Raw genomic sequence first — 26,951 nt, 5'->3', positions numbered from 1 at the left:
CCACTCTAACTTTTTCTTTTAGTTTTTCTGTTTCAAAAGTGGCTTTTTCTCTGCAATTCTTCCCATAAGGCCTGCACCCCTGAGTCTTTTCTTTACGGTTGTACATGAAACTGGTGTTGAGCGGGTAGAATTCAATGAAGCTGTCAGCTGAGGACATGTGAGGCGTCTATTTCTCAAACTAGAGACTCTGATGTACTTATCCTCTTGTTTAGTTGTACATCTGGTCTTCCACATCTCTTTCTGTCCTTGTTAGAGTCAGTTGTCCTTTGTCTTTGAAGACTGTAGTGTACACCTTTGTATGAAATCTTCAGTTTTATTTTGGCAATTTCAAGCATTGTATAACTTTCTTTCCTCAAAGCAACGATTGACTGATGAGTTTCTAGAGAAAGCTGTTTCTTTTTTGCTATTTTTGACCTAATATTGATCTTAAGACATGCCAGTCTGTTGCATACTGTGGCAACTCAAAAACAAACACAAAGACAATGTTAAGCTTCATTTAATGAACCAAATATCTTTCAGCTGTGTTTGATATAATGGCAATTGATTTTCTAGTACCAACTGATCAATTTAGCATGATTACTCAAGGATAAGGTGTTGGAGTGATGGCTGCTAAAAATGGGGTCTGTCTAGATTTGATCAAAAATGACTTTTTTCAAATAGTGATGGTGCTGTTTTTTATATCAGTAATGTCCTGACTATACATTGTGATCAGCTGAATGCCACTTTGGTGAATTAAAGTACCAGTTTCCTTCCGAAACAGCAAAATATATCCATTATTCCAAACTTTTGGCCACCTGTGTGTGTGTGTGTAGATTCTGAAGGGCAGTACTAAATAATAAAATAAAAAAAAGATGTTTTATATCTTATATTTGTATAAATTCTGAAAAGGGTGTGAAAACTTATGAGACAAAAGAGGAATGCAAAATATTTGCACTCAGCTATACAGTATATATATTATACACCTGATTATTGAGCTATCAGTTGTCTTTTCTTTGGTGTTCTATCTTGTTTTTGAACAAACTAAATCGAGCAATTTTGTGATGTGGCAACTAAAACAGCCATCTGGCTCCTAAATGTTTCAGTTTATGAGCCAATGACTCCTTAGTCTTTTTTTGTTTTGTTCTTTTGGTCTAGAGCCCTGCAAGTGTCTAAAACCATCAAAATAGACAAGCCTGATCAGTGGAAACCAGCTTAGTGGCCAGCTAAGACCAACAATCCACCTACGGCTGGTTCAAGCCTTTTTTTTTTTTTTTTTTTTTTTTTTAAGCATAAATACAAAGTCCATTATTACAGTCCCCATCCCCAGAAGTGAAGGCGCTTTTGCTTATTTCCACATTAATGAAAACAATTTCACAAGTGCTAATACAGATTGTGAGAATCTGTTTACTGCAATATCTCATGTAATAGATAACAAAGTGCCAATTTTCTTCAAGAAATGAAAATGAGACTTTTAGATCTGTTGTGTATTCTTCACACTTTGTTGTATTGTACAGATATGCTTGTACTGTCTAAGAATTGGTTTAAAAGTTATTTTGAGGTCATTGTTTTTATCTGCTGTTTTCAGGATTTTGGCCTAGTGTGTCCAGATTTTCATTTTCAGCCAAGTTTTTGGAGCAAAGTCCAGAATTTTAATTTCACTACATATATAATTAACATTCGGCAAACACACACAATTTATCAGTGAGCTTTACCTCATCAAGACAACCATTAACTTTCCATTTTCCCAAATGACATTGCTGATTTGTCTGCTACATTGCCTCTGTTAACAGTTAATTCATTGAGTTAATTAACTAGTCAAGTACTAGTAAGGTTAAATCGTAGATCAGTTGTCCTGTTCTATCACCAAAAATGGTTGGTTTGAAATGGAACAGCACTTCCTGAGAAGCTAACAGCATGTCTTCATTATATAACCATCTGAACAATCGACCGTATACACAGACTTTCACACTGTCTGCTTGAACGCTCCACTGCAGTTTCACTGCATCTAGACAATAAACGAGTCATTTCTCACTGGAGAAATGTCACGATGATCATTTGTGTTCAAGCTACATATATGTGTGATGTAATGGCTACAGTTTAATGTTAGCAGCAAAGGAAATACAAATAAAATTGGCATTATACAGTATATAGCCTTAAACAATAAAACTGCTACCATTACACACAAAACTGATAAAATCAAACAAACTTTTATAATACATGGTTTTCATTCAAAATGTAAATTTAAAAAAAAAAATTTGATAACATAAAATGTGCATTTAACATTGTCAAAGAAATGTTTGAACCGTAACACTGCAAATAGGACTGGGTGAAAATATAGATATTCCAATGCATCGCAATCTTTATTTGAACGACCTTGATATTGATTCTTAAATCCCAAGATCAATTTTCTAATCTAAACACAACCCTCCACTACAATGAGAGGAAATCACTTGCATTTGCAACCAAATTTTGCGCTATGCTAATAAAATGTTAAAATGAATATTTACCAGTCAGTGGTGAATCAAAGCATATTTAGTATGTGTAAAGCGCCGAACAAAAGATCTTTTCGTTTTAAATGCAAGGAAAACCCTGCAATAACCAACATGTACTCAATACAGTAACTCCCGTCTCAGTTCCACTCAATGGGCAGTTACGAACAAATCCATTCGGGGCTAGACTAAAATTATTCGGGGCTCAAGTTTTGCCCTAGCGATGCTCCGGTCTGTATCAGTACCCAGCCTTAACTGTAAATGAGAAACATAAGTCATCATGTTTGATTAGTGTTTTCATTGGTGTTTCTGTGTGGTGTTGTGTCAGGTCGTGAAGCCCATCCCTTTGCGAGCAGACGGCACTGAAGCCGGCAGTGACGGTCACAACTCGCCTTCATCTCACAGCAGAACTCATCGCAGCCCATCACCTGGACCTTCGTCTTTCTCTGCCTCCTCATCCTCATCTTCATCCACTAAGACTGCAGGGAAGTCAGATTCTCCCGGCCTACGCAGACGGAGGGGGTCCCCGCTTCCTGTGAGTTCCTGTGAATTTTGTGCTTTTGTAAATTTGTAAATGTAGAATCAAGCAGAACAGTGCATGTCTTATGCATGTGTCCTTTTGCATATTTTGTTCCAGAGCGGAAGGGTTACACCGCCTCGGAGAGCACCCTCCCCTGATGGCTTTTCTCCATACAGTCCAGAGGAGACCAACCGCAGGGTCAACAAGGTCATGAGGGCGCGCCTATACCTGCTGCAGCAGATAGGACCTAATTCATTTTTGATTGGCGGAGACAGTCCTGACAACAAATTCCGGGTGTTCATTGGTCCACAGGTATGCTAATAGGGAGTAAGGGATCTGGACCTTGACATACTTACACAGATACATACCAAAGGGTTCCCCCTTGAACGTTTTACCGTCCAAGTGCCCCCTTGGGGTTTTTCGGCTTTGTGTTGTGCCCACATGCTTTGTATGCATTGCATATTAGTGGCCAACTGATATATTGGTTTTGCTGATTAATCGGTGCCGATAGCAACTATTGGTTACTGGCAGAAATTAACGCAGATGATTTAAATAAACTGTAGAGGTGATTCACTGACACCTCATGTCTATATCTGCCTTCACTGACAATATTCATCTGTATTTACGCTACCGGTCAAAAGTTTTGAAACACTTGCCTGAAATGTTTCTCATGATCTTAAAAATCTTTTGATCTGAAGGCATATGCTTAAATGTTTGAAATTAGTTTTGTAGATAAAAATATAATTGTGCCAACATATTAATTTATTTCATTATAAAACTAAAATGTAATTTAAAAAAAAAAGTTTTGAAATTGATGACTTGGAACAAATTATAAAGAAAAGCAGCCAATAAGTGCCCAACATAGATGGGAACTCCTTCAATACTGTTTAAAAAGCATCCCAGGGTGATACCTCAAGAAGTTGGTTGAGAAAATGTCAAGAGTACATATCTGCAAATTCTAGGCAAAGGGTGACTACTTTGAAGATGCTAAAATATAACACAGTTTTGATTTATTTTGGATTTTGTTTAGTCACAACATAATTCCCATAGTTCCATTTATGTTATTCCATAGTTCTGATGACTTTACTATTATTCTAAAATGTGAAAAAGAAATTATAATAAAGAATGAGTAAGTGTTTCAAAACATTTGACCGGTAGTGTATATGTTCACTTTAATGCATATTTTGTTGTTTTGATAAGATCATCATCAAGTGTTCTAATTTGAAGTGAGGTGATGCACAGAAAAATGAGTATGGTGAATAATAATATTTTAAAAAGTCTTCCGCTGAATAGCCCTATGTATGCTATAATATAAAAACTTGTATGTGGTGCATTGTAACGGAGCTATGTCTTTGTCACTGTTTATAGACTAATGGATGATTATTAATACCAGATGATGTTATATAAAAGACACATAGGAAGCATAGAAATTTTAGAATGTTTATTTATATAACCGTTATTGATTTATTGAGCATTATTTGAAAACTGGACATTTACGCGATTGTTGTTTACTTTATAGTGTTTATATTGTAATACATTGTAGATGATTATAAGATTATATGCATATTTTGTTTCTCTCATCTCTTTGTGTGAGCGATTGGAGCACAGACATTTCCAAAAACCGTTCCCTGGTGTATTTTGGAATTGTTTGTGATTAAAAGTCCAGCGTTATTCACCAAATCTTTATTTATTTATTTTTCTGGTTATTATTGGAATTTTGGTTTCACAATAGACTGCATCTGGTATTTCATTCACTTTGGACTCTTGTAGCCTCTGTCTGTGCCCGTCACAGTAAGGAAAGTCTAAGAAAATTTTCTTAGAAAGCATATTCAATAAATTTATTTAAAAAGCGATTGACTGATTGATCGGTTTTTGGCTTTTCCTACCACCTTAATTATGGGTATCAGCAAAATCCAATATCGGTCGACCTCTATGGCATATTGTTTTTCCACCTCTGTTGGTAGTGTATGTCAACCTCATTTGGTTCAATTCAGTTTTAAAATGTCCTAATTCTTAGTGACATGAATGTTTATCATCAGACATGTAGCTGTGGCCGCGGGACATTCTGTATCCATATACTTTTCGTCATGCTCAGAGTTTTCCAGCTGGAGCCATCAGATACCCTGCTGTGGAGAAAGACCCTCAAGAACTTTGAGGTGAGGAGACTCTAAGACAACCAAAGCACCAATACGAGCACTGCAGGAGAGTGTTCAGCATGCATTGATGTTCTGCTCTCATTCAGGTGGAGAGCTTGTTTCAGAAGTATCACAATCGCCGCAGCTCACGCATCAAAGCTCCCTCTCGCAGCACCATCCAGAAGTTTGTGTCTCGCATGTCCAACTCTCACATGTCTTGCACCTCCAGCACCTCCCCATCCAGCAATGAAAGCAGGTCAGTAAAGACTGTCAAGAGCCACTAAATTATAGTGATCAGTCTGATGTCTGTGACTGTGGTGTGATTTTACATTGCTTTTTTATTTTGTCAAATTAAGCAAAAAGTGTGAAAATAGTTTAAAATTGTATGTATTTTGCATACATAACATGTTAGCAATGAAATTAGCTTGAACAAGACAAAGCAGTCTGCCATTTTATTTCAGAAATGTTAAAAATGTAATTTCTTCACCATCATTTCCATCACTAATTTCTATTAAACAAATATAGAATTTGAGATGTGCTGGAAATAACATTGTGTTATTATTACTTGATAATTTTTTCTTATCTGATCCACCGTGCTAAAAGTGCCTGAAGTTGAAGAAACACCCATATATTCATACTTTTTAAGTTTACGTTTAGTTTAAGTCATCTTTTTTCCCTTGGGTGAAAATTGAGTTCTGAAATCTAGCTTTTATCTCAAAAGATCTAGGGAAAGGAGTCGCATGGCACCATGCGAGGTACGGATGCGTGAACGGTGAGCTCTGTGCACTTTGCTAGTTTTAATACTTTTTGTGTCATAAACCGGTGAGATTCGATACACTCTGTTCCATAACTGTTCTATGAAGACAATATGTCAAAGAATTCAAAATCCTCGGGCTCTGGAGACATTAAAAGACACTTACCTGCTCAAGCTGAAGCCCCTGAGCAGCAGGCCAAAAGCCCTGGATGCAATTTGGCCACTGAGGTGAAAGAGATTCAGCGTCAACTGTTGAACATGACGGCAATGCTGACGAAGGTCATTGCTGTAATACGTCGATTGATCACTGCCATGGAGAGGAAATTCACTGAGTTGGTTACAAGAGTGACAGATGTTGAGAAACAGATTGATTATCTGGAGTTATCAGAGAGGGAATTGGCTGCTAACCTGCTAGCGACCAAGGTGGATTTGGAGCGCATCTGGGAAAAGTTGGAAGACCTTGAGAATCGTAACCAGCGAAACGTCCAAATTGTTGGAATTCCTTAGGACGAAGAAGGCCGAGATATGGTGAAATTCCTAGACGAGCTCTTCCCGAGTCTGCTCAACATAACATGCCATAAGCTGGAAATCGAGCGAGCTCACAGAGTTACGGCTCAGAGATCCACGGAAGGAGACAGGCCCCGATCAATTCTGGCCAAATTTCTGAGATCATCTGATAAAGATCTTGTGTTGCGCGAGGCGAGGAGTAAAGAAAGGTTTTCTTGGAAGAACCACAGCATTTTCTTATTCCAATACTTTGCAAATTCGACGAGAGAAACATGATCGAATCAAGGAATGCAAGAAACTCTTACATCAACGGAAGTCAAAAATGCTCCTTGAAACAACCACACTGTCTTTTTCCAGAGCAGCCTGTATTTCTCTTGAGGTTACCTGTGCGTTTTTCTTTGTATCCCAAACAATTCTTCTGGCAGTTGTGGCTGAAATCTTTCTTGGTCTACCTGACCTTGGCTTGGTATTGAAATCCCCAAATTTTCCACTTCTTAATAAGTGATTGAACAGTACTCACTGGCATTTTCAAAGCTTTGGATATCTTTTTATATCCTTTTCCATCTTTATAAAGTTCCATTACCTTGTTACGCTGGTCTTTTGACAGTTCTATTCTGCTCCCCATGGCTCAGTATCTAGCCTGCTCAGTGCATCCATGTGAGGGCTAACAAACTGACTATTTATACACAGACTCTAATTGCAATTTAAAAAGCCACAGGTGTGGGAAACTAACCTTTAATTGCCATTTTAAACCTGTGTGTGTGTCACCTTGTGTGTCTGTAACAAGGCCAAACATTCAAGGGTATGTAAACTTTTGATCAGGGCATTTGGTTGATATCTGTTATCATTATGATTTAAAAAGGAGCCATATATATATATATATATATATATATATATATATATATATATATATATATATATATATATATATATATATATTGTGTGTGTGTGTGTGTATATATACTCGTGTGACTACAGGGATGTTTGTTGGTGGTCAGGGTGGGGTTGAGGATTGGGAGGGGTGGTTGTGGGGTTTAAATGTTAATTCTATGTGTTTGCTTTTCTTTATTTACTGTAGGAATCAATAAAAACATTTAATTACAAAAAAGATCTAGGGAAAGATTTGATTTCTCATTATTTGAGCACTTTTAAAACAGTCTGTTTACTTTGAAGTCTTTAGCATAGTCTTATCACTGCCCCTGATTTTTGGTATCTTCTATAACTGTGCATGTGTGCAGTATGAAGGACGAGGAGGAGCAGATGTGTCCCATTTGTCTGCTGGACATGCTGGATGAGGAAAGTCTGACGGTATGTGAGGAAGGCTGCAGAAATAAACTCCACCATCACTGCATGTCTATATGTAAGTGCCATCAACATATTCCAGATTTTCCTACATCACTGTATGTCCTAAACTGTAGAGTTCCTGTAACTCAACTGGTAGAGCATGCCGCTAGCAACCCATAAAATCACGAGTTCGATTCCCAGGGAACACACAAACTGATCAAATGTATACCCAGATTTAGGGCTGGGGGGGATATATCAAATATTAACAATATAACAGAGATAATTTTGCTGCCGATGTAAAATTGTCCAATATTGTGAATATCACGATGATTTTAATGTGCTTTCATTTGGCCATTAAGTTTCATAAAGTATCAGTAAACAAATTTCACAATCCTTCAGGGCTGCACAATTCAAAATAACATCAAAATGGCAAATTGGTCATATGTGATTATTAATCTACAAAAGGCTGTGGTTTAAAGACAGATAAACATGGTCTGTGAGTGATTCAGAACAAACCGCTGATGCGCTGATCTGTGCACACGCATGGCAGTACTCTCAGATCAGTTCATGTGCATTGTAAAATCAAAGGACTGCAGGTTCAAGCATTCCAAACATTAGTAACTGCTACAAGTTATTATATAAATCTACAAATGCGGCACAGTATAACAGAAAAGGAGGAAATTACAACATTTCAGGAAATGCGGAACATTGTATGCTGTCAAATACACATTGCCTTTTCGGTGTCAAAATAAAAGCTCGTTGTGAAGTTGAAGTAAATACGACAGCACTTTCAGTGTCAAAATAAAAGCCCCAGATGGAGGTGAAGTAAACGTGACAGAAATATATTACTTTTGTATAACGCAAATCTAATAATCAGAATAATAATGATAATTCGGCATTATATCATAATAATAAACCTGACATGTCTCCATAATAATTTCATATTATGCAATGTTCAACTGGGGTTTCAAAAATAAGCCAGTGAAGTAGCTTTGCACACCTTGTTCATTCACAAAAATGTATTGGTAAATACATTTAGAGGTAAATAAATAATGCTTTTTATTAAGCTACTATGTATCATTGTATATGCAATATAAAGCGCATATCAATGAAAAAGATTGAATTTCATTCTCCCTTGTTTATTTAAAAAAAAAACAACAAAAAAAAAAACAATGATTATATTTTAATTTAATGTCTTTAAAATTTTGAATCTACTTGGCTACAATTGCTGTTTGGATGAAATTATGGTTCCTCTGGGAAAGCCCCCCACTTTTGAGCCATTTTAGAGCAAATACATAATTATCAAGATATATATCAAAAACCGTCAATAGGCTGAAAAATATTGAGATATAATTTAAGACATATCGCCCAGCCCTACCCTGAATGCACTGATAGACGCTTTGGATAAAAGTGTCTGCCAAATGCGTAAATGTCTACAGTGTCATCATCATCTGTGGGAGGGCGGGGCCGGACTGTGATCCTGCACACCCGGCCCCTAATCAGGGTGATCAAGCCTGAGAGAGATAAAGCCAACTGGAGACGGCAGTTCGACAGAGAGAGAGAATTACGGGCAGCTGACCTGTATGTGTTTGGTTGTGTCTTTTTGTTTGACAATATAAATAATGTTTTATATAATGAACTTAACCAAAAGGACAAACACACACAGGTGTCGGACAGCTGTCCGTAATTCTCTCTCTCTGTTGAACTGCCGTCTCCGGTCGGCTTTATCCCTCTCGGGCTTGATCAGCCTGATTAGGGGCCGGGTTTGCAGAATCATGGCCCGGCCTGGCCCCACCCACCGCCCTGTCACATCATCATAACCTAGACATTTACTGTGCACTTTGTAAGACACTGAAAACACATTGTGTCCCAAAGGCAACTATTTGAAATCTAATGCAGCAGTTTATACTGAGACATTATTCCAAAAGTCTTATTTTAATCAGATTTCAGGGAATTCCTGATACCATGGAGATAGTTATAATTTCTTTTTGGTACTCACCGATGCCTGTTTTTGGATATATTTTTTTGTGTGAAATGTTGCAGTTTTTAAAATACAGTACTGTGAGACTGATGATTTGAGGAAAGCATGTTAATTATGTTTAAGCAACTGCTACTCAAATAACATCACCAAAATCAAATTTTTATATCTCATAAAATTATCAAAAATCACAAAAAAATGTCACAGACAAAAAATTTATATACAAATAATCACAGTTAACAAAACCAAAAGAGGTGTTCTGCTGACTTTACTGGTTTCAGCAACTGTAACTCAAAAGATATTATCCCAAAAAACAAAATTTGTTTTATTTTTACCTGTCACATTGTTAAATATTTGTTTTTAAATCTAAAATTTCACAGAAATAAACCCCAATAATAACCAATATGTAAATTGTAAAGGCTTTCTATCAATAGGATTCTTTTGCAAATGTGAGGGGCAGGTTCTTTACATGAACAGAAACATCTCTGCATCTTAACATGTAGGGCCCTATGAAATCCAGTTTATTTTTTCAGAAATTCTGTTTTCCGTTTTATTTTTTTCTGAAGGTGAGGTGATTTCAGTGAATGAGCAGCTGGCTTCAGGCATTCACTTTGAAGTGCATAGCACATGCAGACTGTATATTTATTTCATTACAATGCAGCCTTTGCGGTTTAATAATCACACTTGACTCATCAACAATCACATCATCCAAGACACCCAGAAATCTTGGGTTGTGTTTGACGATCAGTTAAACATCACAGACCATATTGCAAGGAAAGCCAGATCATGCAGATTTGCTCTGTACAACATTAGGAAAATCAGGCCCTTCTTATCTGAGCATGCCACACAACTCCTCGTCTTGGCGCTTGTGCTATCCATGCTGAACTACTGCATTGGTCTTCTGGCAGGCCTTCCTGCATGTAGTCAAACCTCTGCAATCAGTTCAGAATGAAGAAGTGCGATTGGTCTTACAAGCCCAAAAGAGCACATGTCACGCAAGTAAGTAAATCCGCCGTTTATTATGCCCGGGGGTCCAGGACGTGCGTGGTTCATTATGAATAAGTGTGAACTGCTCCAAACAATCAGTTTCTATGCTAGGATATGCAGTCGAGTCGAGCGTGTACCTCCTGGAAATGTAGATATGCCCATTTTAGCCACAGAAAGTGAGGAAAAAACATTAGTGAATAAAAAAATGAAATACTGTGTTGCGTAAAAAAAATTTACACGTTAAACAGTGCTTGATTTCAGTAGATTTCACACCTCTCCTCATCAAACTGCACTGCCTGCCAATGGTTGCTCATGTTAAGTTCAAGGCATTGATGCTTGCTTACAGAACCACCACTGGCTCTGCACCCCCCTATCTACACTCACTACTTTAGGTCTACGTGCCCTCCGGAAGTTTGCGTTCTGTGGGTGAACAGTGCCTCGTGCTATCTCAAAGAAGCAAAAAAACACTTCAACTGTTCCTTGCTGGTGGAATGACCTGCCAAACTCCACCCGAGCAGCTGGTTCTCTAACATCCTTCAAAAAGCATCTAAAGACACAGCTTTTCCGTGAGCACTTGACCCAATCTCTTTAGTGCACTGTCTTCTTAATAATAATAATTTTTAAAAAAAGTCTTTCATCCTCCTTGCTAGGGGTACTTCTCTAAACAATTTTGAAACTTGTATTACAGCACTTGTGTTACTAATGCCTCCCTAGGATGATTCGCTTCTGTTGTTCTCCTCATTTGTAAGTCGCTTTGGATAAAAGCGTCTGCTAAATGAATAAATGTAAATGTACTTGGACATATCCCGATTTTCATTAGTGCGCTGAATGTTGACGCAGTGACATTCATTAATCATCACTTAATCAAAAATCTTACAGTTTATACACAATCCTTTCGTTGTAAACATTGCCCACCAACATCTACTTGGTTTTCTTACATTAAACAAGACTTGGATTACACATAGATAACTAATATTGGCATTATATTCATGCTATATTGCCAAAGGGGAACTGACTTCCCCAGCTGAGCCTTGTTTCTCCCAAAGTTTTTTTTTTCTCCATAAACTGACATCTAATTTTTGTGTTCCTTACACAGTCGCCTTTGGTTTGCTCACTGAGGGTCTAAAGACAATAATTTTAAGGCATGATTATCAATAGTGTTAATTATTTAAACTGTACAATGAGGACTTTAAGATATTACAGACATCACAGCTCTCTTTTCTGTTACAGCATAATTTTCTTTAAAGCGGCTTTGAAACAATGTATGTTGTGAAAAGCGCTAGACAAATAAAAATGCCTTGACTCAACATCCGTACATCAGACGAAACAAGTTTTTGGTATCTGAGCATTTTTACGAGTACAAGTACGTGAGCGCAGTATTGGACCCATTTCCAATACTGGTATCGGGACATTCCTACCACCTTCAAATGTGGTTTCGACCAGGTTTGTAAAATTCTGATTTCATGTGGATTTGTGCTGTTCACACTACAAAAAACAACATCGATTTGAGTCAGATATGGCAATTTTTAGAGGTGCTGATGACTTTTTAAATGTCTGGTAAATTAATCAAATACAGTCGGTTTTATTTGTATAGTACTTTTTGCAATACACACTGTTTCAATGCTTTACAGAATATAGTGTGTTAATTCTGCCAGAGAGCAAGCCAAAGACATTGGCAACTGGAAAAACTCCCTGTTAGAGCCCATCTCTCCACTGACAGCTCATCATGAAATAATGAGGCATGTGAGCATCTCTTGTGTCCTGTTTGTTTTTCAGGGGCCGAGGAGTGTCGGAGAAATCACGATCCTTTAATCTGCCCTCTGTGTCGAGCCAAGTGGAAGTCTCATGATTTTTACAGGTACAGTTTTTAGAAATTAGCTTTTCAAGAGAATGAAGAGTTCTTCAGTTCACGTTTAAAGCACAGAGAGCTTTCACTAAATGTATTCTTCTGGGTAGGGTTGCACCAACTGTGCCTAAGTTCTCACATAAGTTAGGACGTAAAGTTCACACTAAGGGCTTAGTAACTACTAGTCAGTGCTTAATTTGGTTGCACCACCTGTTCTTAAGGCAGGACTGAACTAGTAGGTCGTAAGCTCTCCGTAAAGTAATGCGTAGTCGCATATGACGTTTACCTGTACTGATCCAATAAGCAGCCTTCAAATTTGTACACAAAAGTATTAAAAAGCCGTGCATTTCAGTTTTATTTCATTACGGTTGATGTTCAAACAGTGTTTGCTCATAACTGTCAGCTGTAATAAATTAAATCCCCATTAAAATACGATACGTAATAAAAGTACATTTGATAAATAGTATATTTGCCCTGTGTAAATAACAATAAATAGGAACTGTATCTAAAATAAATAAGGGGTGATAAATACTAATACAACAGGCTGGAAAAATAGACATGTATTCATTTTAATATGTTATATTTCGTATATGTTGAAACTTGAAACCGGGCGACGCATCCTGAATACTGCACCGTTAGTACTTTTCATGCTTAAAAATACTTTTTTTTTTTCGCTCTCGTAAATGTAAACAAGTGTAAATGCCAACATCATCATATATGTTGAAAGGATTGAAACCTGTCACGCAAAACATGAGCTCATTTATGACATTATGTGAGTCTGCTTTTTTATTCCATCAGTTACTTCTGTTCGGAGGCTTCTGTAAATATTTAGTTTATTGGTAGGGTTATGTCCTGCCTAAATTTAATGGTGCAACGCTCAAATATTTAGTAGTGTTTAAATTGTGACTTAGTGCCCATTTACACCACAGCTAGACTAAGTTGTAACATACGTATAGCTGGTGCAACCGGACCCTGGTCATGATATTTGAAAGCTTGAAGCTGCTATAGATATGGGCTGGGCTGGTAATCTGCACTCAGCTCTGATTTTGTTGGCAATGTAAAATGTTGATTGTGACAGTGTTAAAATTGAGATTTTAATTGCGTCTCTTTTATTTCAAACTGTCTATTTCAGTGAATCGGATCAAACACTCATTCGGCGATTTGTTTGCGTCATCACTCATAAGTGTACGTGTGTGCCATTTTTAAATATCATAAATAACATTTATTAAATACCATGCTTTGCATTTGTTTACTTAACACATGCCATGATTATTTTTAACTCTATTCTTTTTCTATTAAATATTTTTGCTCTACATGGCTACAATGGCTGTTCAGTTAAAATGATTCTTCTGAAGGACACCCTTTTAAGCCTTTTCATAGAAAATACATAATTATCGAGATATATATCCAAATTTGTCAACTGACTGAAAAATATTGTGATTTTCTGGAGTATGTATTTTTTTTTGCCTTTAAAAAGGTTCTCCGATTTACTGCCCAAAGCAACGTGTATAAATTGATGTCGAGTTGATGTCGGCTGGTCAAACACAGTGCACGCCAACACGTATGCTTACACACAAGGAGTGCATAAAAGAAGCAGAGTCGTGTTTTTAAGTTGCATATTAAGAGTATGTTGCATATACAAAGTATTTTATGCATTACCAGTTTAAACATTTTTTCCACCATGAAGGCCCTTTCGCACTAAACACGATGCAAAAACTAGATAAATCGCAGACAAATGGTGAAAATCTGTTGTCAGTAAATTAATGCTGGTCCTTTTGTACTTAGTTTCGACTCCTGAAAGGGCATATCAGGAATATTGTCCTTTTGTTTTACGTGTGGTAGTCATCAACAATGTTTTCCTTTTTAAAGCACAGGAAGCACCTGCATGTGCTGGAGTAGTTTCAGGAAGCATCTATGTTTATGGAGGTGTGGCATTGGTGAGCAAAGCCCACGTGAGACTGTCCTACTGAAAAACAAATAGGCAGGACGCTCGCAGAATGTGCCCCCATCAGATCAGGTTTTATAAGAGCTAACAAGCCCAAACACGGAGTTAAAGAATGCTGCCATCAACAAACACAGGTTAGATTTCTAACCTGTCAAATCCACAGACATTCAGACACAGCTCATTAATAAAGTTGGTAAACGCAGAGCTCTGATAATTGAGCTACGAAAAAACAGAGGTTTGCTTGACAAAATCATATACCTTCATTTAGGACATGCAATTTTTTAAGGGTGATTTTTCATGTTTATATTTAAAAACTGAGGTCAACCCAAGTTTAAGGCAGTATGATGCTCGATTTTGGTTTGATGAGTGAGACAGCTCGGCACCAGTTGTGTTTGTGTGTCCTCGAGACTCAAATGCTAAGGGCTAGTCAGTTTTTGGGATTTCCAGCCTTCCTGCAAAGCAGCCAGGGATTCGCCCCACACGCAATGAAAGCAGAAACCAAATCCTGCTGTTTCTTCTTCAGGAAACTGCCATTATTCTAATTATGTAATGTAAATCCCCTTCATTTGTCTAAGCTGAATGTAAATACCGTGACTTTTGAGTGGTTTGCACAATAAGACAGATCAGTCCTGCCATCTCAGGTTAAGAAAACACAAACCACCATTTGTTTTTGTTTTTTTGTGAGGCATTAGACCTTCAGCTTACAGTATTAGGCCTACTCTTAATGTTATTGTCCTTAAAGTCTCATTTATTGTCGTGACTCTATGCAATTATATCCTTAGACTTAATTGCATAGTGACTACAGTTTCACTGTAATCCTTTTTACAAACTGTACAGTTATTCAGTGTTTATTAGTTGCTTGCTGTCCCAATGCCATTTAAGTGGCTTCAAAAATTGCCAGTGGCATAGTAAATACAGCAAGTTACCATTTGCTCTACCAGAACTTAAATTTGAATCAATGCCACATCTCCAAAAAAACAACATAATAAACAATACCATATAACGACTGTATCTTTTAAATTGTTTTTCAGCTATTTTGAAATAACTAGTGCTCTGAATCGAATATATGTTCTAATCGAATAAATTAACTAATTAATCGCTTAGTATCAAAGAACTTGCAAGAAATTGGTTAGTCATCATTTATTTTAATTTAAATATTACATGTTTTATAATTGTTCAGTTTTTTGCAAATATAGTCAGTAAGACACATTTTTACAGGTATTAATCTTTGATACAAGTGTATGTTTACATGCCATAAATTCAGTGGACATATTATAATTAAAAGTTGAGCAAAATCTTCTAGCAGTGGACTTTTTAATAATAGGAACAAATAGACAGATTCCCAAATTGATATCAAGCTTTATTGGCAAAAGGAAAGTAAGTGTACATTCCCAATGCATTTTTAGACACTATACATACAGATATAAAATAAATTTAATTCTGATGTTTAATTTACTAAAGTGTTTAAAATCTCAAAACTTCTTTATTTACTCTGGCTGCTGTCTCTATTGCACACATGCTGGGTCTCTTTCGCTCTGTTTTACTTTTGACACTGGTTTAGTTGACAGTGAGCGTTTTCAGGCGATGCAAAGACATACGGCAGCTTGCCCACACTTGGCTCACTGCTATTTATAATGCCCGGGAGTACGGGACATGCTTGGTTCATTATGAATAAGTGTTAACTGCTCTAATCAATCAGTTTCTATGCTAGGATATGCAGTCGAGTCGAGCGTGTACCTCCTGGAAATGTAGATATGCCAATTTTAGCCACAGAAAGTGAGGAAAAACATTAGTGGGAAAAAAAATGAAATACTATATTAATTGCATTACAAAAATAACAGTGAAATGTTAATCGCAGAAATTATATTTTCCAGCCCTAGAACAAACATATAAACTCAGCAAAAAAAGAAACGTCCCTTTTTCAGGACACTGTATTTTAAAGATATTTTGTAAAAATCCAAATAACTTTACAGATCTTTATTGTAAATGGTTTAAACAATGTTTTCCATGCTTGTTCAATGAACCATAAACAATTAATGGACATGCAGCTGTGGAACGGTCATTAAGACACTAACAGCTTACAGATGGTAAGCAATTAAGGTCACAGTTATAAAAACTTAGGACACTAAAGAGACCTTTCTACTGACTCTGAAAAAGTACCAAAAGAAAGATGCCCAGGGTCCCTGCTCATCTGCATGAACATGCCTTTGGCATGCTGCATGGAGGCATAAGGACTGCAGATGTGGCCAGGGCAATAAATTGCAATGTCCGTACTGTGAGACGCCTAAGACAGCTCTACAGGGAGACAGGAAGGACAGCTGATCGTCCTCGCAGTGGCAGACCACGTGTAACAACACCTGCACAGGATCGGTACATCCGAATATCACGCCTGCGGGACAGGTACAGGATGGCAACAACAACTGCCCGAGTTACACCAGGAACACACGATCACTACATCAGTCCACAGACTTTCCGCAGTAGGCTGAGAGAGGCTGGACTGAGGGCTTGTAGGCCTGTTGTAAGGCAGGTTCTTACCAGACATCACCGGCAACAATGTCGCCTATGGGCGCAAACCCACCTTCGCTGGACCAGACAGGACTGGCAAAAAGTGCTCTTCACTAACGAGTCGCAGTTTTGTCTCACCAGGGTTGATGGTCGGACTCATGGTTATCGTCAAAGGAATGAGCGTTACACTGAGGCCTGTACTCTGGAGCGGGATTGATTTGGAGGTGGAGGGTCCGTCATGGTCTGGGGCGGTGTGTCACAGCATCATCGGACTGAGCTTGTTGTCATTGCAGGCAATCTCAACGCTGTGCGTTACAGGGAAGACATCCTCCCTCATGTGGTACACTTCCTGTAGGCTCATCCTGACATGACCCTCCAGCAGGACAATGCCACCAGCCATAATGCTCGTTCTGTGCATGATTTCCTGCAGGACAGGAATGTCAGTGTTCTGCCATGGCCAGGGAAGAGCCCAGATCTCAATCCCATTGAGCACGTCTGGGACCTGTTGGATCGGAGGGTGAGGGCAAGTGCCTTGGTAGAAGAGTGGGGTAACATCTCAGCAAGAACTGGCAAATCTGGTGCAGTCCATGAGGAGGAGATGCACTGCAGTACTTAATGCAGTTGGTGGCCACACCAGATACTGACTGTTACTTTTGATTTTGACCCCCCCTTTGTTCAGGGACACATTATTCCATTTCTGTTATGGCACTTTTCCACTGCACGTTACGGTTTGACTCGACATTCCACTGCATGTTACGGTTTGACTTTTACTTTTCTGAGCTTGCTTTTTCACTTCAGTTTAGTGCCGCCTCAACGTGGGTGGGATTATAGGCTGATCGTCATAGTTGCGCCACCTCTACTGCCGTGACATCATCTTAAATGCGACACAATCATTACTGACCATAAACAATAACACAACCATTAGTTGTTAGCTACTATTTCATTGTGCTGTATAAAGTAGTTTTGCATGGTGATTTTACACAAGTGTAACAGTTAAATTGGCCTGGTTGTTTTAGAAGTAAGCTTTCCAGTAGCTGGTCAACTAAATAAAGTGAAGCTTTCAAGCAGAATATAGAGTTAACGTAACAATGTACCATCATCCATCGTGGACTCCAACAACGCTGTGGCTGAGTCCAGGGCACTCTCCCTCCCATTGCTCGCCAGTCTATTGCCATAGATAGCGTCCATTTGGTCAAACCACTTACACTTTCTTCTGTTTGAACCACTCTGGCTGTTGTGGTCCGTGTGCGGCCAACAGCTGAGACACTTCCTGAAACTTCTTCGTTTCGCATTTTCATTCGTCGCTAATGAGAGGAACGTCTGCACCTCGTTTATTGACCACAGCGTGGTTTTGCGCACAGCTATTTCTTTTTACAATTCGAAAGTCGCGTGAACAAATGATACTGCTATCGCTGTTGCTATCTTTAAAACTAGCGGGTTGATGTCCCGTGTCGCAAATCCAGTGACGCTGGTAGTGACTATTCTCTCTGACCAATCAGTGATCTGCAGGGTTTTGACGTCACATTTAGTATCGGCTTGGCTTGCTTGGAACCTCGACTGAGGTGGTACTAAAAAAAGTACCAGGTACTATCCACAGTGGAAAACCCCCAAAAAGCGAGCAGAGTCGAGTCGAGCTGTACCGTGCAGTGGAAAAGCCCCATTAGTCACATGTCTGTGCAACATGTTCAGTTTATGTCTTAGTTGTTGAATCTTTTTATGTTCGTACAAATATTTACACATGTTAATTTTGCTGAAAATAAAAGCAGTTGAAAGTAAGAGGACGTTTCTTTTTTTTGCTAAGTTTATTTTGAACAAACAGTTCAAGCAAATGGTAGTAAATAAGTAACAATGCATCTAAACATGGGTGGTATCTTGATACATTAGCTGGTATCGTAAGGTATGATAATGGTATCGTTACAGTTTATATACAGTTTGATTTTGCAAAGACAAAAGCAACAAATAAAATGTGTTGTTTATCCCTTAAATACATACCTCAGGTCTTTAGTGATTTACATTTGACATTGCTATTTGACGAAAAAGCAGTTTGGATGTAAGCTATAGCAATTAAAACACATGAACAGTATGATACTGTAAGGCAGTTACCTTTTAGGTGGACTACTGAAATTCTGTAAGTTGTACGTCTATTTAGACACAATAGGTGCCTGAGAAAATACACATGTGCAGCTTATGTTCTCTATGTAGCATCTCTTTAATAAGTAAAAATAAAGCATCAGAATATAACAAAGGATTTTCTATTCTGTTAATTTCTAATTGTTTTGAAAATGTTTTGAAAAATTGTACACTATCTGGGCATTTTGTAAATCCATTTTATGTAAATTACATCCCGAGGTATGTAATAATGATTGGCGAAGCACCCATGCATTTAAGGTTGTTTGTTGTGGTATTAGTCTCTTGTTTTGAGTGTGTTAGACCGTGACCCGTATCTGTGTGTGTATTGTAGTTTTGATCAGTCATCAACAGTGGAAAGCACAAGCCGCTCTCAAAGTCAAACAGCATCTTCCTCCTCCTCATCTCTTCATGCTGAGAGCTCTAGATCGGGGCAGGATGGCGACTTCTCTCTTCCACAATATGGAGTTCAGCACATCCCTCAAACATACTCAGACCTCGCCGAACCTTGGATCAAGGTGCGTTCAACATGCAAAATATACACACAATGACATTTATTTGTTACAATATAATATTATATAATCTGATGATCAGTATAGGTCTGGTAATGGAAGCAATTATTATTAGACGTTAATTATTTCCATTTCGAATATACTTTTTTTCTTCTAAAAAAGATTTCAAAAGTTCTTAACGGGTAAATCTCACATAGAAATATCCAATTCATATTTCATCAAAAAAATTAAAAGAAAGAAGTTGCATTTTGCATAAAGAAAATTAAGCATGTTGTAAGACAATTACAGTTCTTTGCATTGTGATATTTGACAATTAAGCACGTTAACCTCCCAAATTCATATTCTTAGTACTGTAATACAAAAGAAAAATTTAATCTTTTTTTTATTATTATTATTTAAAGCAGCATAAATTAAATTTAGTACAACAAATACTAACATGATGTATACTTGCTATACGAGAAGGTGTCATTTTTGTACATTACAGTAGACTTCTGAGAGTTGCTAGGGGAAGATGTACTTTACTGTCATCATGTTGCAATAAATCGTAATATTGCCAAGAAAAAAATAAATAATGAAATAGAACTGTTTTCGTGACAAAATGTGATTTCATGCAGTGCAAGCTAAAAAAATATTTTCTAAAATGACAGTATCAAAAACAATCTGCTAATAGGACTGACCAAGCTTTCTTTATTGGTGCAAATACTATGAATAAAAACAAGCTATTTGGGTGTCATTTTATTCATAGCTAGTGTTGACCAGCTCCCTCTCTCTTCACATTTCAGGTGTTTGGCTTGGAGCTGGTGGGCTGTCTCTTTTCCCGGAACTGGAACATCAGAGAAATGGCTCTTCGGCGGCTGTCGCATGACGTGAGCGGTGCTCTCCTGCTGGCCAATGGTGAGCATTCATTGGCTGGAGCAGCGCTGGGTACAGCTGCAGGGGAGGTGTCAGGAGACGTGGTGGTGGAGTCCTGCTGTAGCGTATTGTCCATGGTCTGCGCAGACCCTGTCTACAAAGTCTACGTTGCGGCACTGGTGAGACGCAACACGCCTGCATTAATAGCACACTTTCCACATGCTACATTATCAGTAATGTCTAGAGATGGGAATCATAAGCAGTTTAGTGGTTCTGATTTTACTTTTTGAGTCATGAAACCCTAAACCACATTTCTTTAGACGGTAACGGATATGTACATCATTAAAAACAATGATATCACACATAATCATTAATACTAAAGAGAGTGGTTTGTTTTTAATTTTCGGTTCCAGTATTTGTAAAACAATTGAATGCATTTGTGATTCCCAACCCAATACCGTTAATAGCACGTTGTCTGTTTTTATACTGGTTTTGAGCACCACAATTTAAGGTGGTTTTCATACTCGTGGTCCAAATGCGAGTGTAATCGTTCCCGGTGCCCCCTGTAGCGTTGGTCTGGTTTCAGACTCTTTCAGATTCTGTTGAACCCCGTTGCTTTTCCATCATCAACTTGCATCATCACAAAGTTGCGTCATTAAAACACTGTCGTCCATTTTGTCATCGGCAAAAACGCATGCGCAAGTTATTTAACTTTTTTTTAACAAGTGCGGACCAGAGTACAGGTTGCTGTCTCACTCATGCCAACCGTGCCACAGTTCCATTGCAACCGAGCTCAGACCACCTCCTACAGGTAGTCTCGGGTTCGGTACCACAGTCCGCTCTCCGGTCCGCAAAACAGCTTTCATATTGCCAATTTTTTCTGCAAATCATGCTCTGTTTCCAGCTAAATTGCCAATGTGAAAGCCCCCTTAGTTACATGCATGCATTTCATTTAGGTTACTTAAGCACTTGTAAAAACATTTATTATTCCAATTCTGAAGTCGTTATGTGCTCATGTTAAGTGTTGCTTGTTTCCAAGCATTATAAACGCACAACTTAACCGCTGTCTCGTGCCTGACTGTTGCTCTTATCATGTAAACACTTCAGTCACATGTGTTCACAGCGTGTGACTGCTCCTGTCATGACCATATGTAGCAGAGAGGTTTCAGCGCAGCAGCAGGAGGTTGCACAATACTGCACCAGTGTTGCACTTTTCACTCAGATGTTCTTTAGACCTTATCATCAGGACAGGTTCCACTGAAGCCAGAGTATTAACCATAAAAAGCTCATTTTATTCAGGCAGAGTAATGGCTTGGTGCCCTTGTTCTTTCATTTTGCATTAAGAGTTTAAATAATAAAACAAATTATTATAATATTATTAGGTAAATAATTACTTTGTATTAGGTTAACAGCATATGATTTATTCTACCCATTGTAAACCCAAAGAATAACGTTTTCAGTCAAATTCCAATTCATTTCTGAAGTGCTTTTCACAATATATATTGTTTCAAAGCCATTTTTGAGAATAATACCTCTCAACCCCCAGTGAGCAAGATGAAGGCAACAATGGTGAGAAGAAACTCTTTAGGTAGATAAAATGAGGAAGTAGGGAATTTAAATAAATTTGTTTTAATACAAAAATCACTAAACTATATGCAGGTTATGTTTCTTACTGTCAAAAACAATTGCTGTCAAAAGTGCTTCTTACCAATCCTGTTTTAGCAACTTTTGCCCTGCCGCTATTATTCTGACAAGCGTTTGCTATTTTCCAATGACAGTCTATGGAAGTAATGTGTGTTTGAGTAATTTTAAGCAGGATTTTATCAAAATAAAAAATGTAACATGTTGTTGCCGGGTCATTTGTAATAATGACGAGTTACAAAGAGAGGATGCACGCAGTGTTTTTCTTTTTCAAATATTATCTTTAAATAATCCTGGAGAAGAGCATGTTATGGATTAAAGTGTGTCAGCCCTCATTCCCAACAGAACATATAACATCTGCAACGACACCTACATTTGCTCCAAGGTAAATTAAAGCTAATAACTGAATGTTAATTCATTCATGTATTGATTCAAGTCATAGTAAAAGTGATAGTTAATAAACAGTTCACAGCATCAAAATGAGAGTTTTGAGACGTTATAAACAGCTCTGTTCACTAACGCTAATGTTAATAGATGTGTAATCGCTATTAAATTACGTTTTTCTCTTTTCAAGTGACTAATAATCGTTTGCCTTGATTCTGATTCACAGTCTGCACAGTTTTTAATCAAATTACTGTGTAATTTAGCAATCTATTTTACAAAACAACTTTACATAAATATGCATTACAATGTCACTCTTCATACCAGCCCATGTAAAAATATTATCCATTCCGTTTATGAGAATATTTTGACAAATACCGTGCCGTTCATGGCAATCTTTCATTCATTCCAATGGGGAGTTCTGCAGAGTTTGTCAGAGCAAGCGACCGTAACGGGGGGGGGTGGAGCTAAGTGAAGGGTCAATAGGATAAATAATTGATCAATGTCATGATTTCCAACCACTCTTTTGTAAGCACAATAAAACAATGTTGAATTCGGGAAATTTAACTTTTTTAATTTTTTAATTTTTATTTTTTCCTGGAAACTTTTTCCATAGACCCACTAGCACCCCCTTGAGGGGTTTCCTGGACCTCAGTTTGAAAACCCCTGATTTAATCATCTGAGGTTCAAACTCTTGAGCCTTGCGAGTTTTGCAGCAATAAATAGTTTATGCCTAAAGTGAGTGTATGATGCTGCGAATGATACAACCGATTTAATTCCAATCTAATAAGGGCAAAAACACTGTATTTTTACTAATATACTGTATATATTTATAAATATAATATGTTGATGCAGACTGGCAGGCTGTGAATGTCCCTTGACATTTTTTGAGCTTTTGTGCGGGTGACCCAAGTGGGATTTATACGTGGAGAATACAAATTTTCTGAATTTTCCATTTTCTTCCAAGAGCGTTCTCTTACCATTTTATAAGCTGGGTTTCTATCCACATATTTTTATTCAAATTTTGGAATATTGCATAAAAAAATGCAAACAAAATATCCAAAATATGCATAGAAAACTTATATACTTGCTTGAGTTGGATGATTTATTTGATCAGATAATAAGACATTCACATAAACTGCGATATACTTGTATTTACTAAATAAAGTCCTATGGAATTTTTTTAGTAATGTAGATGTGCATCAAAAAGTCATGTTACTGCCTCTACAAGCCAAGCGTTATACATAATTCACTCGCATAACATCTCAAACGTTGCTCTGGTTTTTCTGAAATGCCAAAGCTTGTCTTCAAAATGATTGGATGCTATTACCTAGTTTGTCAAGCAAATATGAAGTCCGTCAGAGGGTTTGTCTATGCTCTCTAAACCCCAAGTAATTTATTACAAACATTGAACAAAAGAACTCCAGTGGCTTCAATTTCAATGTTGTGCCAATTTCTCTGAAAGTGACGGTTGCTGCTTTTTTTGCTAATTGTTTTTGCTATATTCAGATTTTTCGCAAAAATTCTATTCATACTGTGAATGGAAACATGACTCCTTTTCTGTCAATAAAAATGGCAAAAAGCCCAAAAATGTAAATATAAATTATGCAAAATACAGCGTCATGGCCAGTAAGACACATTTATGGCTGTAAAATAAAAAATTGGTCATTTTTGGCCAAATCTAAATCCATGTCTATTTGGCCATGTCAGTGTCTAGATTTTATTTCCGTCTGAGGTTATCTGAGCCGTGCCAAAGTTCGAAAGGACAACAAACCACGCTGGCTAGTTTTAAAGTTCATTTCAGAGCTGGTAGGTTGAATACAGCAGGGATCTGCAGACTGAAGCTGGAAAGAAAAGGTTTCTTTTTTGTCTTACTCTCTTAACCTACAGTATTTCTCCTCCATTTCAAAAGCAATTGCTCTTGTAGCACAGACTTCTGGGACGTTTTCCTTGCCTCGGGCCATGAGCTCCAGTGAGATGCCTTTATGAAAACAACAAGCGTTTTGTCCTTTTGGGGTTTTCCAACACAGTTGAATTTTGCTGTATTCTTCGAACACACACCAAGAAAGGGCAGTTGCTGGGGACTGAAATATACAACAAGGGACTAGAGTTGTGCTGCCCTGTACAGCACTGCAGTGTAGTGTCATGAAGTGTGTTTTGCAGCTGATATGAAATCTGAGTATCATGGACTAAATGTGGCAGAGTTCAAATCCCATAATGTTTCACCATTTATACTTGACTTGGAGTCATTTTAGTAGCCTGTGGAGAATTATTTAAGCCAGGTATAGAGTGTTTTGAATGTGTTTGCGGTAAAGTGTGTATATTTGTGTGTGTGTGTGTGTAGTGTTCGTTCAGGAGGTTGTGTGTGTGCTATCAGTCACCACTCCCCAGCGCGCTCTGGGAGTCGTGGTCAGAGTGAACTCTCTCACATGCACACACAATAACATGCAAGTTGAAAAGTGTGTTTTCCATTAAAGACCTATGGCTTCCCATTCTACTGTATATTGTTCAAAATGACTAAATTGCCAATCGAACATTAGTCATTAAGTGAATCGAGATTGAAATCAGATTCGTTAAATTCCACCTCCTTTTATTTCACTACAAACCCTACTGAATGCAAGCCACAATCCTGAATGTGTCAGTGTTGTTTTGTGTTTGTTTTTGCTTTTGTGAAGATCTCTATTGTGAGTCTTTTGTGTTGTGTTTCAGAAAACCCTGCGAGCGATGCTGGTGTACACCCCCTGTCACACACACTCAGAGCGCAGTCGATTACAGCAGCTGCTGCGGCCCGTGGTGGAGACCATACTGGTCAAGTGTGCAGACGCTAACAGGTGCAACTCTCTTCCACAGGACTGGCCTGCAGTTAACAATCTTCCGCCACCTAGTGGACAGGCCCTGTAACAATCACAGATGAATCATGAGATTATAATTTGATTTAAAGACTTGCTAATGTCAACATGAAATCAAAGCATGAATTTGCTTTCATAATACACATTCCTGGTCTTATTGTGAACGAACGAGTCAGTGCATGCAATGTTACTTTCGTCAACTAAATTACTGAAAATGTTCATTGACGAAGGGTTTTTTGATTTTGTCAATGATAACGAAGTTGAGATAAAAAAGACGCATCATGACCATGTTCAAATGGTTTTAATTATAACACAAAGTTAAATATGACGAGAAAAAAATAACATTGCAATATATCAACAATGCACTTTTACTGTTTTTATATATATATATATATATATATATATATAATCTAGATAGAATTGTTTGAAATAATCCAGTCATAGCATGTTGTGCATTTCCCAGATGAACACCTGTACAATGAACTTTACTAACAGATTAATTACCTCACTCAAACACATCCTATTTATGCAACATTAATCTGCTATCCACAACATTAACTTCATATTACAACGTACATCTGCACAGAAAAAGAAGGGAATGAACAGGCAAACTTTAAGTTACACGCTAGTCAGAATGCGTAACTTGCGTTGTAAATACGCCGTTTCCTTAAAAATGCTGTACACATAATGCAATATCCTAAACTGCCTAAACGTGAGGAATTCACCTGTAAAAAGTAGCTTATACTTTAGTATATTCATTATATGCTATCATTTCAGGAGCTTAGGTTTTCAGGACAGTTTTCAGTTGCACTTTATTTTACAGTACGTGTACTTTTAGTATATTTACAGTGTACTTACCAAAGAAAGTACTAAGTAATATTAGGTAACTACATGTACTTAAAATGGGTTAAGTTTAGGGTTGGGGTTAGGTTTAGGGTTAGTAACTAGTGATTACTGTAGTTGTTGTAATAATATAGTATGTAAATCTAGAACAGTACAGTTAAATAAAGTGCTACCCAGTTGCTCATGTTTAATCTCACTTATTAAAGTAATTGTAAGTAATTTATATATTTTTAAAATATTTGAATATTTGGTTAAAGTTTGTTCTGTTACAATTTATACCAAGTTTTTATCATTTTGCAAATGATACATTTGGTTCGTCAACCAAATGTATTTTACTTTTGTCTACTAAAATTATATGCTATTTAAAAGTAAAATTGAATAAAATGAATGAATATGACAATGACATTTTCTTCAACGACAAAAATTCTGACTAAAAAAAAGTGTGTGAGAATGAACACATCCCTGAAAAGGACTTTCCTTTTAGGGGTGTAATGATTTGCTCTGACAATGATTCGATTTGAGTGCAATTCTTTACCTAACAATTACGATGCATAATGAAATCTGAAATTTGGTCATGATTCAGTCCGATTTGATTATTTTAGAATAATTCATAATTATTTAAAAAAATATGCCGAACAAAAATTCTCAGTTTTTACAGAAAATTCCTAATTTATACAGCACAGACATGCAGTAGAATCACAGATTCATTTAGGACCAAGGAGGATTGGCTTATGTATCGCTGCATATATTAAAAAAAAAAAAACAATTTTTACATAATATGCATTCAAGATATAAATATGTTATATAGAGATAATAT

The 26,951-nt window shown here is 37.3% G+C and overlaps 1 protein-coding gene across 2 annotated transcripts in view; it reads left to right on the top strand.

The window, feature by feature from the left end:
• LOC127432324 (mitogen-activated protein kinase kinase kinase 1-like) overlaps positions 1–26,951 on the top strand; it is a 167,133-nt gene that overhangs the window by 84,080 nt on the left and 56,102 nt on the right. For both annotated transcript variants that reach the window (XM_051683223.1, XM_051683222.1), the window contains exons 3-11: positions 2,797–3,003; positions 3,106–3,300; positions 5,028–5,144; positions 5,231–5,379; positions 7,623–7,744; positions 12,410–12,491; positions 19,391–19,574; positions 20,351–20,599; positions 25,152–25,273. In XM_051683223.1, the coding sequence (XP_051539183.1) occupies positions 2,797–3,003; positions 3,106–3,300; positions 5,028–5,144; positions 5,231–5,379; positions 7,623–7,744; positions 12,410–12,491; positions 19,391–19,574; positions 20,351–20,599; positions 25,152–25,273 (1,427 nt within the window). The remainder of the gene's footprint in view (positions 1–2,796; positions 3,004–3,105; positions 3,301–5,027; positions 5,145–5,230; positions 5,380–7,622; positions 7,745–12,409; positions 12,492–19,390; positions 19,575–20,350; positions 20,600–25,151; positions 25,274–26,951) is intronic.

This window comes from Myxocyprinus asiaticus, chromosome 42, assembly GCF_019703515.2.
Source record: "Myxocyprinus asiaticus isolate MX2 ecotype Aquarium Trade chromosome 42, UBuf_Myxa_2, whole genome shotgun sequence".
Taxonomy (NCBI): Eukaryota; Metazoa; Chordata; class Actinopteri; order Cypriniformes; family Catostomidae; genus Myxocyprinus; species Myxocyprinus asiaticus.
This window is presented reverse-complemented; position numbering and strand designations above follow the sequence as displayed.